Genomic DNA, 27,423 nt, shown 5'->3' with positions numbered 1-27,423 from the left:
GACTTGGTGGCTACAGCTGGTCTACAAGGGGTTACTTCTGTTGATACTCCCATGGAATTAAATGTCAAGCTTCGCAAAGAGGAGGGTGACTTACTTGCTGATCCCAGTTTATACAGGAAATTGGTGGGTAGTCTTGTTTATCTCACCATTACTAGACCGGACATCTCTTTTGCTATACAGCAAGTCAGTCAGTTCCTTCAGACTCCTCGTCATCTTCATTTGACTGCTGTTTGTAGGATCATACGCTATGTTTAAGGCACTTCTACTCGTGGCTTGTTCTTCCTTGCAGGCAATTCTACTCGCCTTGCTGCTTATAGTGATGCTGATTGGGCTGGTTGTGCGAATACCCGTCGCTCCATCACTGGTTGGTGTGTGTTCTTAGGTGATGCATTGATATCTTGGAAAAGTAAGAAGCAAGACAGAGTCTCTAAGTCATCTACGGAATCTGAGTATCGGGCGATGTCTCTTGCTTGTTCTGAAATCATTTGGCTTCGAGGTTTGCTTGCGGAGTTAGATTTTTCTGAGACCGATCCTACACCTCTACATGCCGATAATACAAGCGCTATTCAGATCACGACCAATCCTGTCTATCATGAGCGCACAAAGCATATTGAAGTGGACTGTCACTCTATCCGTGAAGCCTTTGAAGCTCGTGTTATCACTCTTCCACATATTTCCACTGACTTACAAAATGCTGATATCTTCACCAAGGCTCTCCCTCGTCATCGACATTGCTTGCTAAGTAGCAAATTGATGCTTGTTGATCAACCTGCATCAATTTGAGGGGGGCTGTCAAAGGACAGCTTTGCTGTCCACCCTTCTTTCCTTATTTTAGCCCACAAGCTGTCCACACTTCCTTAACTTAGCCCACCCTTCTTTCCTTATTTTAGCCCACAATTGTTTCCTTATTTCTCCATCTATTATTCTATACAGTTAGCATATATTATTTGACAGATTATAGTTTACATGTATAGGGCTAGAATCATGCTGGAATTTATTTGCTTTTATTTACTTTCCATGTAAAGCATCCTTGTAAAGTCTATATATAATATACAAAACTCAAGGCCAAGGTATTCGGTCATTCACACAATATTTTGACAGTATTTGCTTAATAATTGAAGACTTTGGTTGGATAAATTGGAACATGTTTTTCTCAATCGATACTAGGCTAACCTAGAAAGATCTAGATGGTGATTACTGGGACATGTCTCAATTTCCTATTTAGTAGACAATCCTTTTGGTAAAACAATATTATTTAGAATATTTCATATATTGATATTTCTTCATAAAATTAGATTTTAGCTAAAAAGAGAAAAGTATTAGGAATATTTTTATAAATATTTTGTATCATGAGGGGAAAAAGTTATGAGATTGAGATGAACTTATGAAAACTACACAGGAAAGACAAATATAAGGAGCATTGTTAAAGGCTTAACGTTTAGATACTAGAAGTGGGGAACATTTGATGTTTTCAGACTCAATATTTGTATCCATTTCTTCCTTTTTCTCTATAACTTCTCAATGGTATATGATTGATTTGATTTTCTCTTATCTATTAATGTAGGCATGGTTGACTAAACTTTATTAAACCTTATGTACCTTCATGTGTGAATTTATTTTTATCTTTATATTGTTGCACCAACAAGTGGTGTAAAAGCTTTCACTGCAACAACAATAATCCTGCTCAATGAGATACTCATGGATATGAGAATGTATGATTCAGTGGAATCTTGGTTATAAGCCACTGGGTTCTAGATCTTTATGCATCATTGCAGTTTGTAAATTTAATCCTTTAAAATATAGGAGGTGGACTCTATCTATGAGTTGACAAAGATCATGGATCAATAGTTGACACTTTTGATTTGGAATCCAACAGATAACAATGAATAATGTTAAAACTTGTAACTGAACTTTCCATATTGCAATTCTTACAACTAGGCATGGTCCCTTAGTTTTCGTAAAATGGTCTCCAAATAAAATAATAATAAGAAGATGAGATCTATTTATAAGCTTACAAAGATCATGATATGATGGACTTTTTGGTTGAAATGCAGAAGATAATAATGAATTATAGTAAAGCTTGTAAATGAGTTTTTCCATCCATATATGTATGTATTTGTAATGACCCGCTCCCAACCATGTAGATACTGTTCGCTTTGGACTCAAAGAGGCCCTTACGACTTTAAAACGCATCTACATAGTTAAGAGGAGCCTATACATATATAGAGCCAGAAACATTCTCCTATATCCGATGTGGGACATCACAAACACCCCCCATGCAAACACAACATCCTTGTTGTGTCCCATGGGATTGCGAGGCCAAACAAACAAACACCCCCCTATGGGGCCAAACAAACCCCCACACCGGGGTCGGAAATCGACTCTGATGCCATTGTAACGACCCGCATCCAACCATGTAGATATTGTCCGCTCTGAACCCAAAGGGGCCCTCACGACTTTAAAACGTCTATAGGATTAAGAAGAGTTCATATTTATATCACGTCTATAGGATTAAAACGCGTCCTATCTGATATGGGATATCACAAACGAGGGTCCCTTTGGGCTTAAAGCGGATAATATCTATACAGTTGGGAGCGGGTCGTTACAAATGGTATTAGAGCCTATCCCCGACCTCGGTGTGGGGGTTTGTTTGGCCCTGTAAGGGGTGTTTGTCTATTTGGCCTCGTAATCCCATGGGATACAATGAGGACATTGTGTTTACATTTGAGGGGGGGGGGGGGGGGGGGTGGTTGTTATGCCCCACATCGGATAGGGGAAAAAGTTCTTAACTCGTTTTAAAGCCATGAGAACCCCTTTGGGTTCAGAGCGGACAATATCTACATGGTTGAATGCAAGTCGTTACAGTATTTATATGTATAGAAAAACAAAAAGGAAAAATACCACACAGAAAATAATAATGTCTTCTATTCTTTTTTTAACAAGTTTAAAAGATTAGAGTTTTTCCTTCATAGTAAACCAAGTACTTAGGGCCTATATGTGGAAACGTTTTAAAAAATTGTTTTCAAAAACCATTTTTGAGAATAGTTTTTAAAAACTATTCTTTGATGAAAATGTAGAACAAAAGTTTGGTTGTGAACTTGAATTGTTCTTAACCTATTTTTTATGCTTTTAAATGTGTTTTAAAAATAACTTTTATCAATGTTTTATTTTTAATCATTCTTCATATTTGTATAATTATTTTTTAAAACAACTCTTAAAAAACAAGTGAAAACAATTAAAAATAAATAAAAAATATTCTCCAAAATTGTCCTCAGGGCCTATATGTGGAAACGTTTTAAAAAATTGTCCTTAAAAACCATTTTTGAGAATAGTTTTTAAAAACTATTCTTTGATGAAGATGTAGAACAAAAGTTTGGTTGTGAACTTGAATTGTTCTTAACCTATTTTTTATGCTTTTAAATGTGTTTTAAAAATAACTTCTATCAGTGTTTTATTTTTAATCATTCTTCATATTTGTATAATTATTTTTTAAAACAACTCTTAAAAAACAAGTTAAAACAATTAAAAATAAATAAAAAATATTCTCCAAAAGTACCTTGTTTTCTTTTCTTAAAAAATAAAAAACTGTATTCTATTTTCTAATTGTCAAACATATTTTCCCTTTTTTTGTTCTAGAGAACCAAAAACTATTTTAAAAAACAATTGTCAAACAGGATCTTAGGATTCAAGGATGTGGTCTAGCTTTAAAATGACCTTTTATAAATAACGAACAAGTATTATAATATCTTTTATAAATAATACTCTCTCATTTACATGTTCAATTTTAAGGCTTCATATATTGAATACCATCATCAATGAAACTTAGTGATTATGATAACCATTGAAATATAAGAATAAGTTTACATTTAATGTAGGTTATATTTGATACCAAATTTCTAATATCGAGTCATCAAAATTATTATTGTTGGTGTCTCTTTGACAAACACAAAAAGATTTATCTAACTCAAGTCTTATTAAAGGCTTGATTATTTAAACGAGTTTATATTTCCTATTCAAATGTTAATATTTTTATCTGCAAATAATTTACTATTTGAATTGTTGATATTTTACATCTGGTTTGATTGGACTTTGATTTATTACATCTAGAAGAATATTTATGAAATCTGGTAAAGAATAATCGCTTTCTAATTGAGACGATTTTTTCATTTTTAGTAACTTAAGTGTTTGAATAGCAGTCTCAAACAACATAAATTATTTGTTGTATATATACAAAGTAAAGAATGTTTGAAAAATTAATTTTGAAAGAATTTGGCAAAATATATAGAGGAAAATAATTGCATATCGGCTACTCCACTCAAACATACATATGAAGGGAACATACCTTTAGTTTGATCTCCAAGCTATTCAAACTGTAAAGAGCCTCCTTAAGTTCTGAAACTTTAGAGCTTATTTCACTCACACATTCAGAATTATTGTCCTGCATTGGAATGACTATACCTTTCAAGTATGGATCTGCCTACAAGTCAAGCGAGAAAACTTCAAAATGTTAGCATAAGATCTTCAAATTTTTTGTCATTGGCATATGATCTTACAATTTTTGTTTTAATTCCAACAAACCATAATAGATTAATAGTTCCATTCTGCATTTTCCTTATCATCATTAGTAATAAGTTTCATTTAGCATGGATCATAGGGAATTGAGCAACTTTGTCATGAAGATTTCATACTGGGAAGAACTGTTAAAGAACAAGAATGTAGAAAGAATCATATATAAGCAAACAAGGATTATGGGTTCTGTGATGATACAAACTTTAGGCTAAAAAGATATAAAAAATAGTTGAAGATTTTAGGAGTTGGACTAAGCTTCATATGATGTAAATGCGGTCAAAGACTTGATTCCTATATCTTTTGAATGGTCGTATATTCAATATGTACAATGTTAATGTTATAGAAAGAACTTACATAAAGGGGTATTTTTTCAATTTTCTAGGTGTTGTGATCCTAGCACAAATACTCAAGCTGTAATCATGATAATATTCAGTTAAAATCATGCTTATGTGTCCAGATCAAGTTTTTGAAAACTACATAGTCAATGGAATTCAATATTCTAATCTCTTTGATTCCCCTTTCAATGTCCTAAGTTTTATTAGAACTATGGTACATATATATATATATAAGTGAGCTTGAGGACTTTAAGCTTGTTCCCCAAAATGAATATACGGTAAGCATTATATGCTCGAATTCTAAAAAACATATTTAACATGATACAACTTCATGATTTGAGAAAATATCAGCACTATTCCTATTATTCTACATGTTTCATAAGGATGTCCTTGAGACACCAAACTACCTTATGTTAGACATCTATGGTTTTTCAGGTTTTGGCCATGGATGACTTACCACCTAGATTGAGTAATTGAGATATTACATATGTTTTGAAACTCATTATATTTGTTAAAGTTAATTAACAAGGTATTTTGTATTTCTAGTAACAAGGTTATTATTGAATTGCATTATATATGGTTTTTTGTACCTTTATTGAAGAGGAACAAGAAAATCCAAAGAAAATCTCTTCTCCTCCTCTTTCAAACTTTAGCCCCTCAACTTGTCTTATGGATTAGAAGATGTGTTCACATTTGCCTAGGTTAGGCTAAGTTTCTTCCCTTCGATTTTCTTCCTTAATATTCAGAGTGTTGATCGGTTGTTAATTCTTCTTTTCCAACACTAGGCAACTTCTTAGTTGCCTATTGAATGAGTACTGCCAATTGGTATGTTTTATTTGAGCTTTTTGTTTGGCTGCTAGCTGTTATCCTTCATTTCTTTTACAATCTAAGTTTGTCCGATTTAGTGTGTGGTGCCTTCTTTTATTTTTTGGGTTTCCTAATGGCTATAAATAACATCAAGACTTTGCCCCAATCAACTAAAGATAATATTAGAAATCAAATTTAATTGTTGTTAAAGAAAGAATAGGAGATATTATTATTTTCCTTTTAAGTATTTTTTTTCCTTTTTCCATGAGTTGGACTTCCCTTGATGAAATAGGAATCCTTTTCTATATATTTATGAGTTCGATTTTTTTTCTTGATATAAGAGTCTTCTCTAAATATTTGTATTGCATTTCGTACTTTTCAAGAAGGATATATGAAGTTTTCCCATTCCTTTGTCATGGCATTAGAGAAGGTTATGAAACCCAAGAGTTTTTGAAAACCTAGTCACCATTACAGCTGTTGTACCTAATTACCATCCTTAACCCTTGCTGCTATCATTCTAAAATAGAAAATCCAGAACTTCCTCTACTGCTTTGTTGTCATGTCCTAAAAGTTTGGATAAAGCTGCAGATTCCTTTGCAAAGTTCACTCGAATTCTTCTCCTCTAAGAAATTATAAGAAACTTATTTCTTGTAGATTTGCCTTATCTTCTCGGATTTCCTTGTTAGCTTCTCAGCCTCTACATGTATAAAGTTAGTGGTTCATGTAAACCACATGAAGCTCTCTCCCTTAGTTGTGTGTACCGTGTTATCTGCCCTGAAGTTTCAAAGTGTTTGTTTTCTTGCTTCCATATCCAGTTTTTGTATTACCATATCCATGTGAGTGTTTTATGCTTTAGTCATTAACATTAATAAAATACTAAAAATATTAGAAGATAAGAAATTGAGAAACTGCAATATTATATGAAGCATAAAACACCTATACAGATATGGGAATGAAAATACTGGGGAGAGAACAAGTGAACAAACACTTAGGTTGCATTTGGTTGGAAAACGTTTTGTAGTTTTCATATTCTAAAAACAGTTTTTATTTACTTATTTTTTCTTTTCTTGAAAATCTATTTAATTAAAAAAGTGAAAACTATTTTAAAAAAAATTAAATTTGTAAAATTTTGTTTGATCTTGAGTTTTCAATAACAGAAAAATAGTAAAAGAAATATAATTAAAATTTTATATAATACTCTTGTTATAAATGAGGCATATTATTAAAATGGATAATATTTCTACGATATATATGTACAAAATATTTGATACACATTATATGTGAGATCATTATTATATCGTATTTTACATTATTATTTTATATTTGTTCACTATGTTTTTATTTTAAAGTGGGGTTTAATAAAATATTCTAATATATTTATAAAGAATCAAATAAATTATTCTAATATAAAAACATATTCATATAGTCTAATAAATAAACAAAATATTTATACCACACTGTTAAGAAAATAGTTGATTTCGAGAAATAATGTTTTATTCATACAAATTTTGTTTTTTCATATTTATAATATTTATAATCCTTTTATTATCGTGGGTCACACAAGGTGATTTTATCCCTTCTTCATTTTTAATTTTAAAAAAAACGGTTTTCACTTTTCTAACGAAAATTTTGGAAACACCAAATTGGTGTTTACATTTTTTTTTTTCCATTTTTTTTAGCTCAGTTTTCTGAGAAATGAAAACAAAAAAATATCGTCCAAACATGTTTTTAGCCCTGCACACACAACCTAGGAAAAGAGCTTCCAAAGAGAGAGAGAGATGGTTTATGGACCTATGGTGCTATGCTCAAAGTCTATCTTTCATTAGTCTGTATATTTTTGTACAAATTCTCTCTTATCCTGTGAATGTTCAATTCTACCAGCTAAACCCAAGATCTTGCTCTTTGTTTAGAGAACTAATACTTGAAAGGACTTAGCATAATTGTCTTTTAAGAACCTTAGAAAGATTGAGCAGCCTGCAAATTCGGAAAGTCTATATATTCATTAGGAAAACAAACCACTAGGATTGAGAATCTCCTAACCAAACCATTGACATGCGAACCACCACTTGCTCTTATGAGATAATTCTTTCAAATAGAGAGAGAGAGAGAGATGGTTTATGGACGTGCTATGCTCAAAGTCTATCTTTCATTAGTCTATATATTTTTGTACAAATTCTCTCTTATCCTGTGAATGTTCAATTCTACCAGCTAAACCCAAGATCTCGCCCTTTGATTAGAGAACTAATACTTGAAAGGACTTAGCATAATTGTCTTTTAAGAACCTTAGAAGGATTGAGCAGCCTGCAAATTCGGAAAGTCTATATATTCATTAGGAAAACAAACCCCTAGGATTAAGAATCTCCTAACCAAACCATTGACATGCGAACCACCACTTGCTCTTATGAGATAATTCTTTCAAATTAGAAAAGACCATAGTAGAAGAGGGTGCATTTGAATAAACCAATCAATAGCTTCTTAAAACCTCACATCTTAGACAAGGGTGGAAAGCCTCCACAACTGAATACCTTATCACAGGAACCTGAGGAATATATTGAGGAGCAATCTATATGACTTACCAGATATCATGGAAGGTAATGGAATATTGATGGGATGTCATACCAGATTATTAAACACATGAGGTATATGATGATGTGCTGCCTCAAAACCCAATAGAGGTGTGATGTTGAAATAATAAATAAGGATGTAAAACAATGGAAAGAGAAAAAAAATACAAAAACCCCACATCACTTAGAATTTACATGAAACAAAGGTGGATATTATGTACAGAAAAAAAAAGGGAAGATACATAGGAGAATCTAATATTTATGAGATGTGAAACCAGGTTATAAACATCTTAAGGTATATGATGATGAACACACTCTTCAGCCTCAAAGACATGTAGAGAAAGATAAAAAATAAAATAAAAATTGATATAGGAATTAGATCAAAAAAGGATGAAAATAGTGAGTTGAAAAAACATAAGGAAGAAAAACAAATTCACTAAAGAATGAAAAGTTTGAACCAATCCTTTTGAGTACTCACCTGAACAAATTCCATGATCTTGACACGACCAATTCCCCTTATTGAGACTAATGCTCCAACATCTAATCGCTCAACCTGAAAAGATAGAGAACCTTTTAGCTCACTAGTGTTTTAATATTTTGGACATTTCCAGAAGTACTGAACCTTACATTTTCTATTATGACTAAACAACCATATCTAGCAGCAAAGGATGATCCGGCTGATGAATCACCAACGATAACAGGATCCAAAACAAAATGCACAAAGAGCTTCTTCTTTTGAAATAAAGACTGCCAAAGCAAATAGATTAGAGAAAAAAAACACATTACACATTCTAGCTGATGTCACTAACAATCAATTACAAAGGGGGCAAATCTGAAAGAGATGTACAACATTTTAGAGAAGATATGCAAACTTAATCCATTCCATAAAAAGAATGTAGACATGTAGTGAGAGAAAGAGATTACACAAAGAGGGAATGTCAAAAAGTTGGATACACATTTTACAGTAGATATGTAAAGAATCTCCATGACATGCACTTGATCGTTTTAGTATTATTTTACACTTCTTAATATTGGAGATTACACAAAGCAGCTAGTGAATTACTAAGCACAATAATTTATATTTGAGAAGGGAATGCCAAAAAGATGTATGCACATTTTACATTAGACATACAACCCCTAGAATAGAGATATATTTACAATGTAGATAATCTTCATGACATGCACTTGATAGTTTTAGTAGTATTATTCCTTGCCTCTTAAGTTTTGGAGGATGGGGCTTGGAGATATTTATGTTTGTGTGCATATGAAACATACATCGACTAAGGATGCAAGAATAGTTTCTTGCTTTCTACCCTTTGTTCATTTATGCTCTCTTTTTCTTTATTCTTCTCTATCATCAATATATGCAATTTAATATCTAGGGCATTGACATTGCAAGAGAATTTAAGGTCCTAGGGTAACTTAACACAATTTGAGAGAAGAATGTATAATTCTTATTATTTTTTTAATTTCAAAAAATAGGAGTACAAATGCCTATTTATATGCAACTATGTATGATAGATTCTAGATATAAAAAAGGAATTTACAAACTATACAACTTCCTATAAACTTGGAATAAACTTTTTTTAATATATATATATATATATATAATTGAATTTTCCTAGCTATTTATGCACTAAATTAGAACAAAACTAGTTCTTAAACTTTAGAGATCTTCAACACTCCCCCTTAAGTTGGTTTGAAGATATCTATGGAGCCCCTTATAGTTAGAACATCTGCTAACAATTCTTCAATAGACACATCTGGCATGCAGATCAATCCTACTTCCAACCTTTCCTTGATGAAGTGGCGGTCTACTTCAACATGCTTAGTTCTATCATGTTGAAGTGTATTATGAGTAATATTAATAGCTGCCTTGTTATCAAAATAGAGCTTTATTAGCTTCTCACTAGGAATTCTTAGGTCATCAAGCAACTTTTTCTACCAAAGAAGTTAACAAATACCATGAGATTTATTAGCTTCTCACTAGGAATTCTTAGGTCATCAAGCAACTTTTTCAACCAAAGAAGTTCACAAATACCATGAGCAGCTGGCTAAATTCTTGCAACAACAAGATGCTTCTTGCTCATCTAAGTCACTAGGTTTCCTCCTACAAAAGAACAATAGCTTAAAGTAGATCTCCTACCCGTTTCTTAGCCTAATCAGCATCAATGTAATGATTCAATCTGAAGGCTTACTTCAATCCTTGATGAAGTGGCGGTCTACTTCAACATGCTTAGTTCTATCATGTTGAAGTGGATTATGAGTAATATTAATAGCTGCCTTGTTATCAAAATAGAGCTTTATTAGCTTCTCACTAGGAATTCTTAGGTCATCAAGCAACTTTTTCTACCAAAGAAGTTCACAAATACCATGAGCTTTATTAGCTTCTCACTAGGAATTCTCAGGTCATCAAGCAACTTTTTCAACCAAAGAAGTTCACAAATACCATGAGCAGCTGGCTAAATTCTTGCAACAACAAGATGCTTCTTGCTCATCTAAGTCACTAGGTTTCCTCCTACAAAAGAACAATAGCCTAAAGTAGATCTCCTATCCATTTCTTAGCCTAATCAGCATCAATCTAATGATTCAATCTGAAGGCTATTGTGCTTTTAAATATTAAGCCTATCTTAGCCTAATCAACATCGATGTAAAGCTTCAATCTTTGATCTCAAACTCTTTAGCCAGAAAATTCTTCAATCTCTCTAATTCATTTACATCATCTCTAGTAAGGATGATATCATCCACATTTACTATTAGTATAGCAAGCTTGCCATCACTAGAATGAGTATAGAGGAGAGTATGATCTACCTAGCTTTGTGAGTGCCCGTTGCTTCTAATGAACTTATACTAGGATGATATCATCCATGTTTACTATTAGTATAGCAAGCTTGCCATCACTAGAATGATTATAGAGGAGAGTATGATCTACCTGGCTTTATGAGTGCCTGTTGCTTCTAATGAACTTAGCAAATCAAACCAAGCTCTTAGTGATTGTTTTAGTCCATAGGGTGATTTCTTTTAGCCTACATATACTTTTCATTGCCAAATCTTCTTTCAAAATCCTAAGGCAAAACCATATAAACTTCTTCCTCTAATTCACCTTTAGAAGCATTCTTGACATCTAACTATTGTAAGGACTAGTTTAAGATGTTTGTAAGAGATAAGAGAACTCTGATCGCATTCAAACCAGTGCAAATGTTTCTAGGTAGTTAATCCTATAAGTCTATGTGGATCCATCTACATTGTATTTCACATTAAATACCCGTTTACAACCTATGGGTTTCTTCCTTTTTGGTGCATCTACAAGTTGTCATGTCTCATTATTCTCAAGTGCCCTCATTTCTTCCAAAACAACTTGCTTCCACTCTAAAACAATCAAAGCCTCCTGCATATCCCTTTGAATGTTAACACTGAACATATTAGTGGTAAAGAGCATCATAGTGGAAGAAAATCTATGATCTAAGACATGTTTAGCAATACGATGTTTAATACAAATAGTACTTTTTTCTAACATAATTGGAACATTTACATTCACTATAGATATTTGCTGCACTAGAACCATCAGAGGAAAGAGATTTAGAAGATAGTATAACATATAGAAGAGATTTAGGAGTTGGAATACATGTTCTTCCAAGGTACATATACTCAAATGTGATGTTTGGTGAGTTGTGAGGGATTGATTTTCCATACCTTGATCTTTTTTCCTCCTTGAGTAGACACAAAGTTCAATGCAACTTGTTCAAGTAGTGTTTCTCCCCTTGAATTTGAAGTTAGTATAGGCATAGTTAGTGAACCTAAAATTTTCCAAAAAAAATATTCCCTAGTAATTATTTTTTTTGATTGGACATTCCCTAGTAATTATCTCCCTCCTGAATAGAAGTTATGGTAAAGTAGTGCTTGTTTTCAAATTTTCCATGCTCATAAAAGATTTTTTAGAAATGGGATCATAGCATTTGTACCCTTTTTAAGTTGGGGAATAACAAAGAAACACACATTTGATAGGGTCAAGTTTGGAATGATGTTGTTAGGGAATAACTAAGAAACACACATTTGGCAAACATAGGGTCAAGTTTGAAATAGTGTTGTTTTTGGACATGAACAAATATTCACTCAAAGACTTTTAATGGGAGAGAATTAATAATTCTGGTTTAGGGAAAAAAATTGAAGAAGCACTGCAATGGGTTTGAAATGTCAAAATCATAGTAGGCATTCTACTTATCAAGTAAGAATCTAATGGTACTTAGGAACTCTCATGGTGAACATAATAGTCCTAGCCACTTCTAACAAAAATACATTCTTACACTCAACATTTCCATTTTGTTGTTGTGTGTCAATACATGAGAATAGATGAATAATACCTTGTCCTTTCAAGAAGGGCCAAGAATGGTATGGAAGTATTCCCTCCCACTTCAGTTCTAAAAACCTTATTTGGATTTAGAATTGAGTTTTAACCATATTATGAAATTCTTTGAAAATTCACTTAGCCTCGGATTTTCCTTTTATCAAATACAACCAAGATATCCTAGTATGATCATCTATGAACGTGAAAAACCATCTAGTATTGTTAAATTTGTCACCCTTGAAGTTCCTCATATATCACTATGAACAAGAGCAAAAAACTTAGATTCCTTGTAAGGTTTCAATCGAAAAGAAACACAATGATGTTTACACAATTGACAACTTTCAAATTGAAAAAAACTAAGGATTTTTATTCTTAAACAAAAACAATGAACAATTACTTCAAATATTGTGCCATAACATTATTTGATTCTCAGTAGAAAAAGAAACTTCATTTCTACTTGTAGTTTGAGCTTCTCTACTACTAAGGGAATCCCCACCAAAATACTATAGTCCATCAACCTCTCTGGCACTACTAGTCATCATCTCCAAATATGTCTTAAAATTTACAACAAAAATGTGAGAACTCTACAATACAATATTACTTCAAATATTGTGCCATAACATTATTTGATTCTCAGTAGAAAAAGAAACTTCATTTCTACTTGTAGTTTGAGCTTCTCTACTACTAAGGGAATCCCCACCAAAATACTATAGTCCATCAACCTCTCTGGCACTACTAGTCATCATCTCCAAATATGTCTTAAAATTTACAACAAAAATGTGAGAACTCTACAATACAATTGGAATCCCTGGTTAGTTTACTTAACAAACAAAAGATTTCCATGCAAAATTAAGAACATAAAGGACTAATTTTAGAGAGAGATTCTTAGAAAGAAATATAGAACCTTTCCATGCAACTCTAATCTTTAAATTTCCATAATATGGAGTATAGGATGAGTAAAGTTGAAATTAACTAGTCATATGATTTGAAGCACCTGAATCAATAATCCAAGATGTATTAGAAACAAAACTTAGAGCTCTAGGAAAAACTACTTTTGAGTTTTTGCTAGTGGTCGCATTCCTTGGTTCTTTCTTCAGGTTTTTGCCTTTTCCAATTTGTTGGCTGATCATGCAACTTCCAATAGGTTTCCATGGCATGCCTTAGCCTATTGCAAAAATCACACCATCTTTCTTGTTCATTAAATTTCTTCCTTTGGCTAACGGTTGTTATTCCAACTTTAGTTGATAGACCTTCCATAGTAGAAACACAACGGGCAAAATTTTTAGAGACCATGGTAGGTTTAGTCTTGTCCATCATCACAATTCTTCTACTTCCTTCCCCTCAAACTTCTGAGAAGACTTCTCTTGTAGAAGGAAGAGGTTCTTTACCAAGTACAAGTCCACAAACTTCATCCAATTCCTATTTCAAACAAGCAAGAAATTCTAGTACTCTTTCTTTCACAAGCATCTTCTTAAGCCAAGCACTATCAATACAATAGCACAACTTTATTTAAGATTGTAGACTTATGAAAAAGTGATAAAAAAAACCCGATCTATTACTTAGAAAAAAAATATTACAAGATATATAGAATAGACTAGTTGACCTATAGAGCTCTAAACTAGGAAAAAAAAAATCCTAACATCCTATACATAGCAAAACACATCAATGGGAATAATACAACTATAAATATACAACTAATTTACAGAAAAAATGCCCATTCTAACAAATTATTACCTATTCTAAAACTCCCCCTTAAGTTGATGCAAAGATACTTTGGATCCCAAGCTTGCTAATTATCTGTTGAAAGTTTGCATTGGATAATGCTTTTGTGAGCACATCTGCAAGCTGGTTGGAGGATGAAACATATGGAGTACATACTTGTCTAGAGTCAAGTTTTTCTTTCATAAAATGTCTATCAATTTCCACATGCTTGGTCTGGTCATATTGAACTTGGTTATGTGCTATATTTATAGTTGCTTTATTGTCGAAATAAAGTATCATTACATTCTTCACTCTCACTCGCAAATCTCAGAGTATTATCTTCAACCAAAGTAGTTCGCATATACCCTGCATTATTGCCTTGAACTTTGCCTCTGCACTAGAATGAGCCAACATGGGTTGTTTCTTGCTTCTCTAAGTGACCAAATTCTCTCCTAAGAGGGTGCAATACCTCGCAATCAGTCTTCTACTTGTCATGGAGTTAGCCCAATCAGCATCTGTATAAGCTTCTAACTTAAACTCACCACATTTCTGAAACAAATCCTTTCCCTGGAGTTCCTTTCAAGTATCTAACAATTCTGTGAACAGTTTTGAGATGTGGCTTAAGAAAACCACGCATAAACCGACTTACCACACTTACAACTTAAGCTATATCCAGTCTTGTGTGTGATAGGTAGATAAGCTTCCCAACTATTCTCTGATAAATACCTCGATCAACTGGTTCTTCCTTCTCTTGTGTTTCTTCTAGCTGGTGATTAGCCTTTATTGGAGTGTCAATACGTTTGCAACCAGCCATACCTGTTTCTTGAAGGAGATCTTGAGTGTACTTCTATTGGGAGATAAAAATTCTATGCTGAGATCTAGCCACTTCAATTCCTAGAAAGTATTTTACACTTTCAAGGTCTTTAATTTCAATTTTTTTTTCCAAATAGACCTTCAATTCTAAAATCCCCTTGAGGTCATCACCAATCACAATAATATCATCCACATACACAATTAAGCCAGTAACTTTCTCAATTGAAGATAGTTTTATGAATAAGGTGTGATTACCTTGACTTTGGGAATAGCCTCTATCAAGCATAGACTTGGTAAACCTCTCAAACCATGCTAGAGGTGATTGTTTTAGTCCATAGAGGGATTTTTTCAATCTACCTACCTGGTTTTTTTGTCATGTCTCCTCGTATCCTAGTGGTATGCCCATATAAACCTCGTCTTCTAAATCTTTGTGAAGAAATGCATTCTTCAAATCAAATTGATTTAGAGACCAAGCCTTGATGGCAGCCAAAGACAAAAGAATTTTGACAGTATTCATCTTTGCCACTGGTGCAAATGTCTCGTGGTAGTCTATATCATAAGTTTGAGTGTACCCTTTGGTGACAAGTCTTACCTTGTATCTTTCCAATGATCCATAAGATTTATACTTCACGGTGAAGATCCATTTACGGTTAGGCATCTTTCCTTTTGGTAAATCAACAATCTCCCAAGTCTGATTTTTTTTCAATGCTATCATCTCCTCATTCATGGCATCTTTCCATGGTTTTGAGTTTAAGGCTTCTTAAACAGAGGTGAGTATTTGTTGAAACAAAACTTGTGAGAGGCAGACCTGGCATGGAGGTGAAAGTTTTTGCATAGACACAAAATGAGATATGGGGTAACAAGTGCAAGCTCAAACCCCTTTTCTAAAAGCAATAAGCAAATCAAGACTACTGGGAGAAGAGATCTCTAAAGTAGAAGATTGACTTACATTGTTATTTTCATTACCTGTTTCAAGGTTGACAATTGGAACTAGAGATGTGATGATGGATCTTTTCTTCTTAGAGTACACATTGAGAATTGGAGTTTTAGGTCTCTCAGCCATGGCTTCATTATTTGTGAGAGGTTAAGAGAAGTTTCAGCAGGTATTGTTGGTGAAACAGTTTTTGATTGGTTGTAGGAAGGATTTTTGGGATTATCTCTTTAACTTGGATGGACAACCATTTTATTCCCATTAGCTTTATCCACAGTTTCAGCCACTGTATCATTCATTTCAGCAGCAATTACATCATTCTTTTCAGCAACAATGATGTTTGTTCCTTCTTTCAATTCTTTTTCCGCATCCCAATCCCACCTATCTTCCAATGTTGATATATTCTCCCCCAAAAGATAGGTACTATCAAAGTATTGTTGATTCTCTACAAAGGTCACATCCATAACAACATAATTCTTCTTTGTAGGAGGGTGATAACACTTGTATTCTCCCCCTAAGAACACAGTCTTCACAACTCTAAGATCCAACTTTCCACATTATTGGTCATGGATATGAATATAGGATACACATCCAAAGATCTTTGGTGGTAAAGCACCTACTCCTTGAAAGTCGGGAAATAGTGTCATGAGTTTCTTCACTGGTGCTTGGTTTTCTAGGACTTTTGTCGGCATTCTATCAATATGGTATGCAACTGTTAGTATAGCATCATCCTAATAGCATTTCGACACATTCATTTGGAATAAGAGAGCATGAGCTGCCTCTAAAAGACATCTATTTTTTTCTATCAGCCACTCCATTCTATTGTGGGGTATCGACACATGTTGACTGATATAGAATGCCTTCATTGCTCAAGTAATTCATCAATTCTTGATTGAAATATTCTTTACTATTATCATATCTCAGTGTTTGAATTTTGGCTCTAAATTGAGTATTAACAAATTTATGAAATGCAGGAAAAATTAAGGGCACTTCAGACTTGGTTTTCATGAGATAAACCTAAGTGGTCCTAGTGCAATCGTCTATAAAAGTAACAAACCAATGAGCACTGGAAATATTGGTAACATGAGATGGGCCCTTAACATCTAAATGAATTAAACCAAATAGGGAAACAAATTGAATCTCTTTTATTGGAAAGCTCACGCGATGTTGTTTAGCAAGAGTACATGATTCACAATGGAACTTGCCAATGTTTATTTTCTCAAACAAGATAGGGAACAAACTTTTTAACAAAGGCAAGGGGGGTGTTCTAAATGGTCATGCGAAAGAAGGATTTGGTTCAAACCAGTTTTGTGGGTTGAAACCAGGCATTGAGACTCTTCGCCTCCATTTCTCCATTTGGTCTCCAAGTAGTAAAGTTCATCTTTCAACTTACCATGCCCAATCATATTCCCCAAATGATCCTAAAATTAACAACCTGTAAGGTGAATTTAAAGGAACAATTCAAATCTTTTGTAATTTTTCCAATAGACAATAGATTATAGTTTAAATCTGGGACATGAAAGACAGAGTGTAAGGTTAAGGTGGGTGAAATGTGTATAGATCCTTCACCAGCAACTAAGGAGAATGATCCATCAGCTACCTTGATTTTTTGTTTTCCTGAACATGGTAAGTAGCTGGAAAAAAATTTATACATGTTGGTCTGAATCAATGATCCAGGTATTGGAGTTATTTTGAAACGAAATTGAAGCCTTTGTACCTAATTGAGTCATGGAACTTGAACCTGAATTTGATGTTTGCATTAGAATCCTCCAACTAGTTCAATTTTTTCAGCTTCTTAATATCAGATTTGTTGAATCCCCAATTGTGCTGATTTTTCTTCAACAACAGTTGTGGATTGGTTTGTCCCAATCCAGTAGGCTGATTTCCTCCTTTGTTGCCAATTTGTTTCAGGTTTTAAGGCTTTCCATGTAGCTTCCAACACATGGCTCTTGTATATCTTTGTTGGCAATCTCAGGAGATCCTAGGAGCTGTTATCCTAGGTGCTAGTTATAAATATTTGTCCAGCTGTAGAGATAATTGCTAGCTGTAAATATTTGTACAGATGTAGAGATAATTTCTAGCTGTAAATATCTGTATAGCTGTAGAGATTTTTTTCCTATCTATTCTTTCCTTATCTATTCTTTTGTAATCTGTCTATATAATGTATTCTTGTACATGTATTTTAAATATATCACCAGAACAATTTCTTAATTAGCCCAAACGGGATTCTTTAGTCTTGATTTGTTGCATTAGTCACACCACATTTTATCCTTGTCCATTGACTTCTTGTTGTCACTTGCATTTTGATTTTGTTTAGCCACTGCTAGAGCAAAATTTTCTGTTGTAAAGACTTCCACAATTTTCAGTTTTGTTGCCAATCAATTTTTTACAACTTTCCTCCCCATGAATGTGTGAAAAAGCTTCATCAAGATCAGGAAAAAGGTCTTTTCCTAGTATTCTTTCACATCCTTGATCAAATTCAGGATTACTTGTCCCAACAAAAATCGAAAGACTCGTCCCATTTCCAGCATGTCCTTCATCTTCTTTGAATCAGCAGCAAACTCCATCTCCATGTTTTGGTAGAGATCTAACTCCATCAATAACCCTTTGAGAGAGTTATAGTATTCCGTGACACTTGAAGTCCCTTGCTTGGTATTCATAATCTGTTGCTTGTTCTGAAAAACTTGGGAGGTGAAACCAACCTTTGAACGGTCTTATTAACAACCTCCCAAATGTCTTTAGCCATGGGAAAAAGTAGATATGTCTTACTAATCTCAGGTTGCATGGAGTGTAGTAGCTAAGACTTTCAAGTGGCGGTTTTGCTGTCCCAATAACATATTTGAATTTCCCTTTGCTTCTCAAAGAAATTTGCAGAGCGTATGGATGCCTCTTTAGTTTTGATGTGGTGATTTGCAGAGTAGGATTTTCAGAGTGTATGGATGCCTGGGCGGTGAAAGAAGCTATTAATGAAGTGGTGTTGGTGGGCTTAGGTGTTTCAAACATGGTTGAAGGAGAATATGACGGTAGGAGCTGAATGAGGAGATTTTTTTAGGTGGTCACAAAAAAATAACAACAATGAAGGTTGTGAACAGAAAAATAAATGGAAAAGGTAACAACGATGAAGGTCATGAAGTAGGACACAAAATGCTGGCTATTAACTCTACCTAAACAGAATAATAATGAAGGTTGCCAGTAAACCTAAGAGCCTAAATGGCTATGATACCATGTAAACTTGTGAAAGAGTGATAAAAAAAATGATTTGTTACTTAGAAAAAAATATTACAAGATATATAGAATACACTAGTTAACCTATAAAGTTCTAAACTAGGAAAAAAAATCCTAACATCCTATACATAGCAGAACACATCAATGGGAATAATATAGCCGTAAATATACAGTTAATCACAGAAAAAATGTCTATCCCAACGAATTATTGCATATTCTAACAAAGATCATAAAATATGTCTAGTTCATGCCATAAGCATTTTAGAATGCACTAGTTAACCTATAAAGTTCTAAACTAGGAAAAAAAATCCTAACATCCTATACATAGCAGAACACATCAATGGGAATAATATAGCCGTAAATATACAGTTAATCACAGAAAAAATGTCTATCCCAACGAATTATTGCATATTCTAACAAAGATCATAAAATATGTCTAGTTCATGCCATAAGCATTTTAGAATGCTATTATAGCTAGTAAACTCTGATCTCCTTGCTTGGTCTCTCAAGTCTTCATCTCGATATCAAATACTTGTGCTGAGTTGTGCAAATTTGAGGAGGTTTCACTTACAACATCCCACAATTGTTTTGAGGTTGACAAGAAGAGAAAGCATTGTCCAATCTCAAGCTCCATAGAATACACCGGCAATTTCATAATCATAGAGTTTATTAATTCCACAATGAAAAACCTGGATCATCTTCTAATTGAGTTGGTATAATGAGCCTATCAAATAACTTATCTTCACTTTTCCTCTAATAAAAGTTTCACGAATTGAGACCATTGCAAGAATTCTTGTCTATTCAATCGGTGTTAGGTGATTTGCAGGGAATAATTGTCTCCAAAACTTTGTACTAGAATTGTTTTATCAGACTTCGTATTTTCTCTAGAAACTTCATCTTCACTTACTCCTAATAGCTAAATCATTCCAAACAGATGAAAGAAATAGAAGAATAATCTTCTATAATCTGGTGAAGAAACTAGATTGCAAATAAGTCACTAGTCTTGGGAAAGAACCAGCTCTGATGCTGTGAACAAGATTGGAAAGAAGAATGAAAAATTCTTATTATTTTTTTTCATTTAGAAAATAGGAATACAGATATCTATTTATATACAACTATCTGTACTAAATTATAGCTATAAAATAGGAACTAACAAACCATACAAACTAACTTACTATATGTTAGGAACAAACACTTTTTTTTTAACACAAATAAATAAAATTGATCCTAACTTTCTGTACTAAATTAGAATAAAACTAGTTTCTAGAACTTTAGAAATCCTTAACGGTAATTCTCCTTTGATGTCAGTATTTACATAGGTCTGTCAGTATTTGCATAGGCCTATAATCATAAAGTTTCATGCAGATGAAGGTTGTCTAAAATCTCAAACCCTAATCTAATGTCAAATGGGTTGAATGACCAGCTGATGGGGGAAAGCCTTTTAAAGTTTATTCAAGGAAGAAAGGGAAGACCTAAGTAAACTTTAAGTAGGATTAATATTAATTAGAATTGAATAGGGATTGGTATTTGTTGGAGTCTAATTAGGATTAGCTAGTTGAGTTATAATATAATTAGAATTTGAGTCATGATAGGTCATTAGAGTCCTAGTAGACTTTGGATTTCTTAGAGAAGCCTATAAATAGGCTAATCAATGTAAATCAAAGGAATGAATTTTAATGAATAATATTATACTTTCTTTCATTGCAAGGTTGCAACCCTCAATGGTGAGACTCTATTGATTTTCTTCTAGGTGAGACTCCTAGAAGGCCTTAGTGAGACTCTAAGGTTTTCCATCTTTTCTTCATTGTTTCTTCTTTCTCTCTATTTCTTATCTTATAATTTTCTCTACCATAAAGTTTATTCCTTGTTCCTCTCCTTACACCCTAAAAATAAAACCCTAGCCCACCTACCCTTGAGTGTAGGCAACCATCCTAGGGTTGTCCTACATCACCAGCCCATTGAAGGATTAGGTTGTGTCAACAGTCTTTCATGCCATGTTGCATTGAGCTTGAAGACTTGGCCTGTCATGCCAACACAATCCTTCACACCATGCTATATTGAGGTTGAAGACATGGCTTGTGGAAATTGCTCTATAGACCCAACGGATATAAATTGCTAGTTTTTCAATTGTTTTCCAATGCATCCAAAAAATAATAATAATAATAATCTTTTATCTCATTTCTTTATTTCTTTATTGCACAATTTTCTCTACATTCTCTAACAATCTTTCCAAATCTCTAAATTCATACACTATTTTTGTTTTATCTTTGGTATACTAGCTTATACACCTATTTTGTTTTTCCATTGATTGTACTTTGTTGATATGCACCTCAAGGAGCAAGAAACCTATTGAACTACGATATGAGCATCTAAGGCTAGTAAATGTGAAAGAAAACAACATGTCTTTTTCAAAAGCAATTCAGGTAGTGGTCAATCTAGTGATGCGCTAACACATCTTTGACAAATGCAAAGTATTTAATTATCGAATCCAATCTGCCAATTGTGTGAAAGATATGTTCATGTGCTATCAAAGAAACAATGGGCCAATTGATCAATAAATTCTTCAATTATAAATGTGTCCCTCCACTAAGGCATCTTCCTATCATTTCAAAAACAAGATAATTGTACCACAACAAGCACGTGATTATAAGTTTACAATTACTATTAACAATAGAAAAATTCTTATTAATTATGCCTATAATCTTAACTTTTTTCATTAAGTTTCAATATTATAGGTATAGGTATAGAAACTCCATATCCTTATGAGATGAAGTATAAGTACTCAGATATTGAACACAAAGATAGTATATGTCAAAGACATAGTTGCACTATAATGTTGAAGTTGGCATTATCAATCTCTCAATGTATTCTAAATACACCACACTATTCCTGATGGATGCATCTACCCAAATAAAAGATCACAAGCATATAGACTTGGAAATAATGGGAATAATTAATGCTTTAAATACCTTTAGGTTGTTTTTAAACAAACCTTTCACTATAAGAACAAATCGACATAGTTACTTTTTACAATAAACAACGTGAAAAAGTAGAAGTACTAGGAGAGTAGTTTAAATCTTGTAGATATACTATTACATGTAATGGCTATATAGTACATTTTGAACATATTAAAGGTAAAGATAATCATTTAGCATTTTTTTTTTATCTTGAAAGTTTAATAATATATTGTTACAAAACAATGACGGTTGCTCAAAGGAATTATTAACTATTAGGGATCAATCCCTACAACCATTCCACAAGGGGCCACTAAAGCTTTTAAGAGTGGCAAACCACATGTTAACATTTTTCCTATCAACAATGTAGATTTAGGAATTCCTTAATCACATTACAGAATTATTTTGTTGAAAAAGAATAATGGACTTCTTTCTTTGCTATTCTAAGAGGATTTCAAGTAGGAGTATATTTTCAATTTCCAATATTTCAATGATTTTACTCTTTTAATGAAGCTCAGAAGTTTGCTCAAAATAATTTAGGAAGTGGATAAGCTCAGAAGTTTGCTCAAAATAATTTAGGAAGTGGATATTTTGTTCATCCAAATGTTTTTAAGTTTAGTCTATGTTTGTTTGCGTCATTGATTACGATTGCCCAACAATGAGATTCTTTAAGTGCTCATAATGCTCTATTGTTGTTGACAAAAAGCTATATTGAGCTTGATCAAAGGTTGATAGGAAGGATTCTCACCTCTCAATTTTCTAGGCAAAGGATCACTTCTTTAAATTCCCAAGGCAAAAGAGGGTTCCTCATATGTGAGATGGAGGCCTCTTCTTCAAATTCTACAAGATGTTCCTCATATGTTAGATGGATGCCTTCTTAAATTGTCTAAGGCAAAGGAAGGTCCTTTTCCTTAAATTGTAGAAGGTTTTCCTCTTTAATCTTTTTTTTTTTATAGTAAAAAGGAGAATATATTAAAGATGCCTAGAAAAAGGCTCATCAAAGTACACACAAAGTATACAATTAAGGCCAAATGGCAAGCAAGAGAAGGAAAATAAAAACAAACACCCACCTTCTTAACAACTACCAACCACCAAGTGAGTTGCAATGCCCCTAATAGGAGCCCCCCAAACCACGGAACTCCCCCAACCTACACCTAGTAATACACACTTGGAAAAATCACAATTTCCTCTTTAATTACCAATACACTTAAAATATACACAATAACCAATTTAGATTTCCTAGAGATTGAACTGACATAGACAAATTTATTTGTAGATACTTGTCGATACTTTCAAATACGATGCAAGAAAGCCCTTCACTAAACCTCATATTATATCATTCATGCATAGAAAGACTAGTTTTGGTTTAAGCCTAACGCATATGTACATGTTGATCTTCCAAACTAAGAATAAAAAAGTAATAAATAGAACCACATCTTTGCTACCCTTAAGAAATAATCTATAAGCGTTATATTCCCATAAACTAAGCATTAGATGAAGCTTAAAAAATGACACACATACATAGGATATGCCCTAAAAAAACATTCAAGACAAAAGATAAGATAATTATCAATAATAGCATATGAGATCCTTAAAAAAAAGATAAGATAAGAAGAAAACAATACCTCTTCCAACAGTGCTAAATATCTTGCTTCATACAAGTGTAGTGTCTTACTCTCAGATGGAATAAGAACCTATTTAAAGAAAAAGAAAGACTTTCAAATAATAACATAGACAATAATGGATTCAATATTTTTTCCCTAAAACAATAAATAAGTTGCATTTTTCATACAAAGTGGTAAAAAAAAATCATGATGTTTAGAATATTACCTCGTAAATGAAACAAAATATATTCTTGATTTCTCAATTTTAAAAGATATATACATGTATTGCATTTGTAGGAGGAGTGTTAGATAGCATGAATATATATACCACCCAAGTCCAATGTGTATCATTATCAGTTTTTAATAACAAAAATTAGGGATTCTCCCTTTTTTCTCTTTTCACATGGTATTAGAGCCTAGGGAGAAAAAAAACCTAATTATTTCTGGTTTATCCGTGAATCAATTTTGGGAAACCTTTCAATGACTGTGTTTCATTCCGGTGACCTTCCCCATCTCCTAAAGCTTTCTGGTCAACCGTATCGCCGTCAGAAAACCCTTACCGACGACAACTTTTCCGGCGACTCTTTCCGGCGAAGTCCTTTTCTGACACCGACCATACCATCAGGTGCGCAAGGAGGAGATCTTCAAGTTTTGTCAAAGCACCGGAGGGAGATTCTTAGTCACGCGCCGGCCACGCGCGTTTCTTCTCCAGCGGCCTAAACCTCACGCGTCGGCACATGAGGGCGTGTGGAGCAATTTCCCGCAACGTGCTTCCACCTCCAATCTTGCTTGACGTTGTCTAGCCACTCTCCATTTGTGCTTGTGCCATCCGAGCCCTACAAGTGCATTTTTTGGGGTTTTTTGTCTTTGCCGACCCTCTAAACAGCCTTTCCGGCGACCTCCGATGACTTCCTCTCCACCCCGAGCCCTGCACGTGTCTTCGGAAGTGTTCTTCTACCCTTCCAGTAGTGCCACATTTGTTTTTCTTTACTATTTGGTCTCTCACAGCCGTAGATCCTCAGTTTTTCTTCTTTTAGCCACAATTTGAAGCCGTATTAAAGCTCTCTTCGATCCAAACATATTTCGTTCTCCAGGTAATTAAATATGGCTACTAAAAGTTCCATTTTTTCCTCTGTTATATCTGGATCTCCTATGATTACTTTGGAGAAATTGGTTGGCAGTGAAAATTATTTGTCCTGGTCTGTCTCTATGGAGCTTTGGTTTATGGGTCAAGGTTATGAGAATCACCTTGGTTGGCAGGAGGCAGATATCCCTGAGGTTGACAGAGTACAATGGAGGAAAATAGATGCACAGTTATGTAGTATGTTATGACAATCAGTTGATCCTAAGATTCTGCTTCATCTTCGGGCCTACAAAACATGCTTTAAATTTTGGAATCAAGCGAAAGGGTTATACACGAATGATATCCAACGTCTTCTATTGTCAATGTTAGACAACAAGACATGGATTTATCTACTTATATTGGCTAGATTGCCTCTCTTAAGGAGGAATTCTTGACCATGATGCCTCTTACTATTGATGTTGGGGATCAACGAACATAGATTAACAAGTTCTTCATGGTTCTTACGCTTATTGGCCTCCAACCAGATCTTGAGACCGTCCGCGATCAGATTCTTGGTAGTTCCTCTGTTCCATCCTTGGATAATGTGTTTGCTCGCTTCCTCCGTATCTCCTCCACTCAGACTTTGCCATCTCATAACACTTTAGATTCTTTTGTGTTAGTTTCTCAAACTAACTCTCGAGGAGGACGCAGTGGTAACCGAGGTAGAGGCCAACGTCCTCATTGCACCTATTGCAATAAGCTTGGCCACACCCGTGATCGGTGTTATCAGTTACATGGGCGGCCTCCCCGCATTGCCCACGTGGCCCAGTCATCTGATCCTCAACCGCCTCAGCCTCTGAGCTCCTCCACATCTCAGGGTATTTCCCTCACTGACAGTGAGTATGATGACTATCTCCGTTATTAGGCCACCAAGTCAGCTTCTATTACTTCTGTTGCCCAGACTGGTAATCATCGCCTATGAGATGATGTGTGCCACAACCCCTACCATAGTGCCACGCCCCAAGCCAAGACATGTGACGCATGTTCCCATCTGTGCCAAGCATGCCATGACCCATCCCATGGTGGCACGACCCGTGCTAAGAAACATGATACGTGGCCACAACCATTGTCATGGTGCATGGCCAAAGAAAACACAACACGTGCCACGACCCGTGCCACGAGGCACACCAATATGCCATGACGCATGGCACGACCCCTGCCATGGTGCCACGACCCGTGTGAAGAAAAACATGATGTGTGCCAAGATGTCACGACCACTGCCATGGTGCGTGGCCATGGTCCAACACACCATGAGGCATGCCACCGCTCATGCCATGACACGTGGCATGACCCCTGCCACGGCCCGTACCAAGAAACGTGACGCGTGTCATGGTCACTATCCACATCTTACATGCCACCGTCCATGCCATCAGGCATGTGGCCGCCATAATGCGCATGCCAGGACGCATGACGCCGCGCATGCCACCTTCACCTATGTCATGGTGGGTTAAGTACACGTGATGCGTGGCGCGTGGCTCGTGCCAGGATGAGTTACATTGTCTGGGCCACGCACGTGCCATTGTCCGTGTCATCACGCGTGCCACCACCCATGCCATGGTGCCATGGCCAGAGCGAAGACACCTAATGGGTGCCACCAACCATGCCATGACGGTGTGACGTGTCACAACCCCTGCTAAGACATGTGATGAGTGCCACAACCATGGCCAAAACAAAGACACCTAATGCATGCCACCAACCATGCCATGACGATGTGACGTGTAACAGCCCCTACTAAGACACGTGACAAGTGCCACAGCCCAAGCTAAGATACATGACGCGTGCCATGACCACCACTTCTTTTTGGAAGGAAGAAGAATGAGCATTACATTTCTTCTTATTTAAGAAAACAAGTTGTGGAGGTTGTCGACCCCACACTAGTTTCTAACAATTCTCATTATAAGCAAAAAAATCTTAATATTATGATTATTAAGAGAGAATTTCTCAAGGAAAACCAAAGAGAGATCGCTAGGAATAGAATTTTATGAATTTATCCTTATGGATTAACCCTGTAAAAGTTAAACATCATCTAGATAAATTCAATAATTTAGGGTTTCAATACTCCACTTGTCATATCCTGATTTTTACAATTTCACAATAGGGGCTGAGGGAATTGTCCAAACCCTTAAGATCCTAGTTATCCAAGGGAATTTTCCGAGGGAATCCTAATCATATGTACCCCCCCCTTAAGATCCCCATAGTTTCATAGTGGGGAGTAATCCTAATCATCATTCAAGGGAATTTTCCAAACCCTTTAAGTTAAGATTTTTTAACTTTTAGGATTATCAAGGGGCATGGTTTAATGCCTTTCTCATTCAGAATAAGAACTTCCATCATTCATGGATGTTCGATTCCCAATCCAAGTTTAAGTTATCCTTGCCATTTTTGCTCCACAATTGGTGGAATTATTTTGGTCCTACTAATCCTCCCAAATATATTTTTTCAAGGTTTTGAG

At 34.6% G+C, this 27,423-nt stretch overlaps 1 protein-coding gene across 3 annotated transcripts in view; it reads right to left on the bottom strand.

Annotated features, from left to right (window-relative positions):
- Nucleotides 1–27,423, bottom strand: part of LOC117906990 — a 52,490-nt gene that overhangs the window by 15,382 nt on the left and 9,685 nt on the right. For 2 of the 3 annotated variants that reach the window (XM_034820291.1, XM_034820290.1), the window contains exons 2-5: nucleotides 23,870–23,938; nucleotides 8,903–9,022; nucleotides 8,754–8,828; nucleotides 4,343–4,477 (exon numbers count right to left, since the gene is read on the bottom strand). In XM_034820291.1, coding sequence (XP_034676182.1) covers nucleotides 4,343–4,477; nucleotides 8,754–8,828; nucleotides 8,903–9,022; nucleotides 23,870–23,938 — 399 coding nt within the window. The remainder of the gene's footprint in view (nucleotides 1–4,342; nucleotides 4,478–8,753; nucleotides 8,829–8,902; nucleotides 9,023–23,869; nucleotides 23,939–27,423) is intronic. The other variant, XM_034820292.1, reaches the window with a different exon arrangement.

The sequence above is a fragment of the Vitis riparia genome, chromosome 18 (assembly GCF_004353265.1).
Source record: "Vitis riparia cultivar Riparia Gloire de Montpellier isolate 1030 chromosome 18, EGFV_Vit.rip_1.0, whole genome shotgun sequence".
Lineage (NCBI taxonomy): Eukaryota > Viridiplantae > Streptophyta > Magnoliopsida > Vitales > Vitaceae > Vitis > Vitis riparia.
Note: the sequence above shows the minus strand (reverse complement) of the source record. Positions and strands in the feature narration are given on the sequence as shown.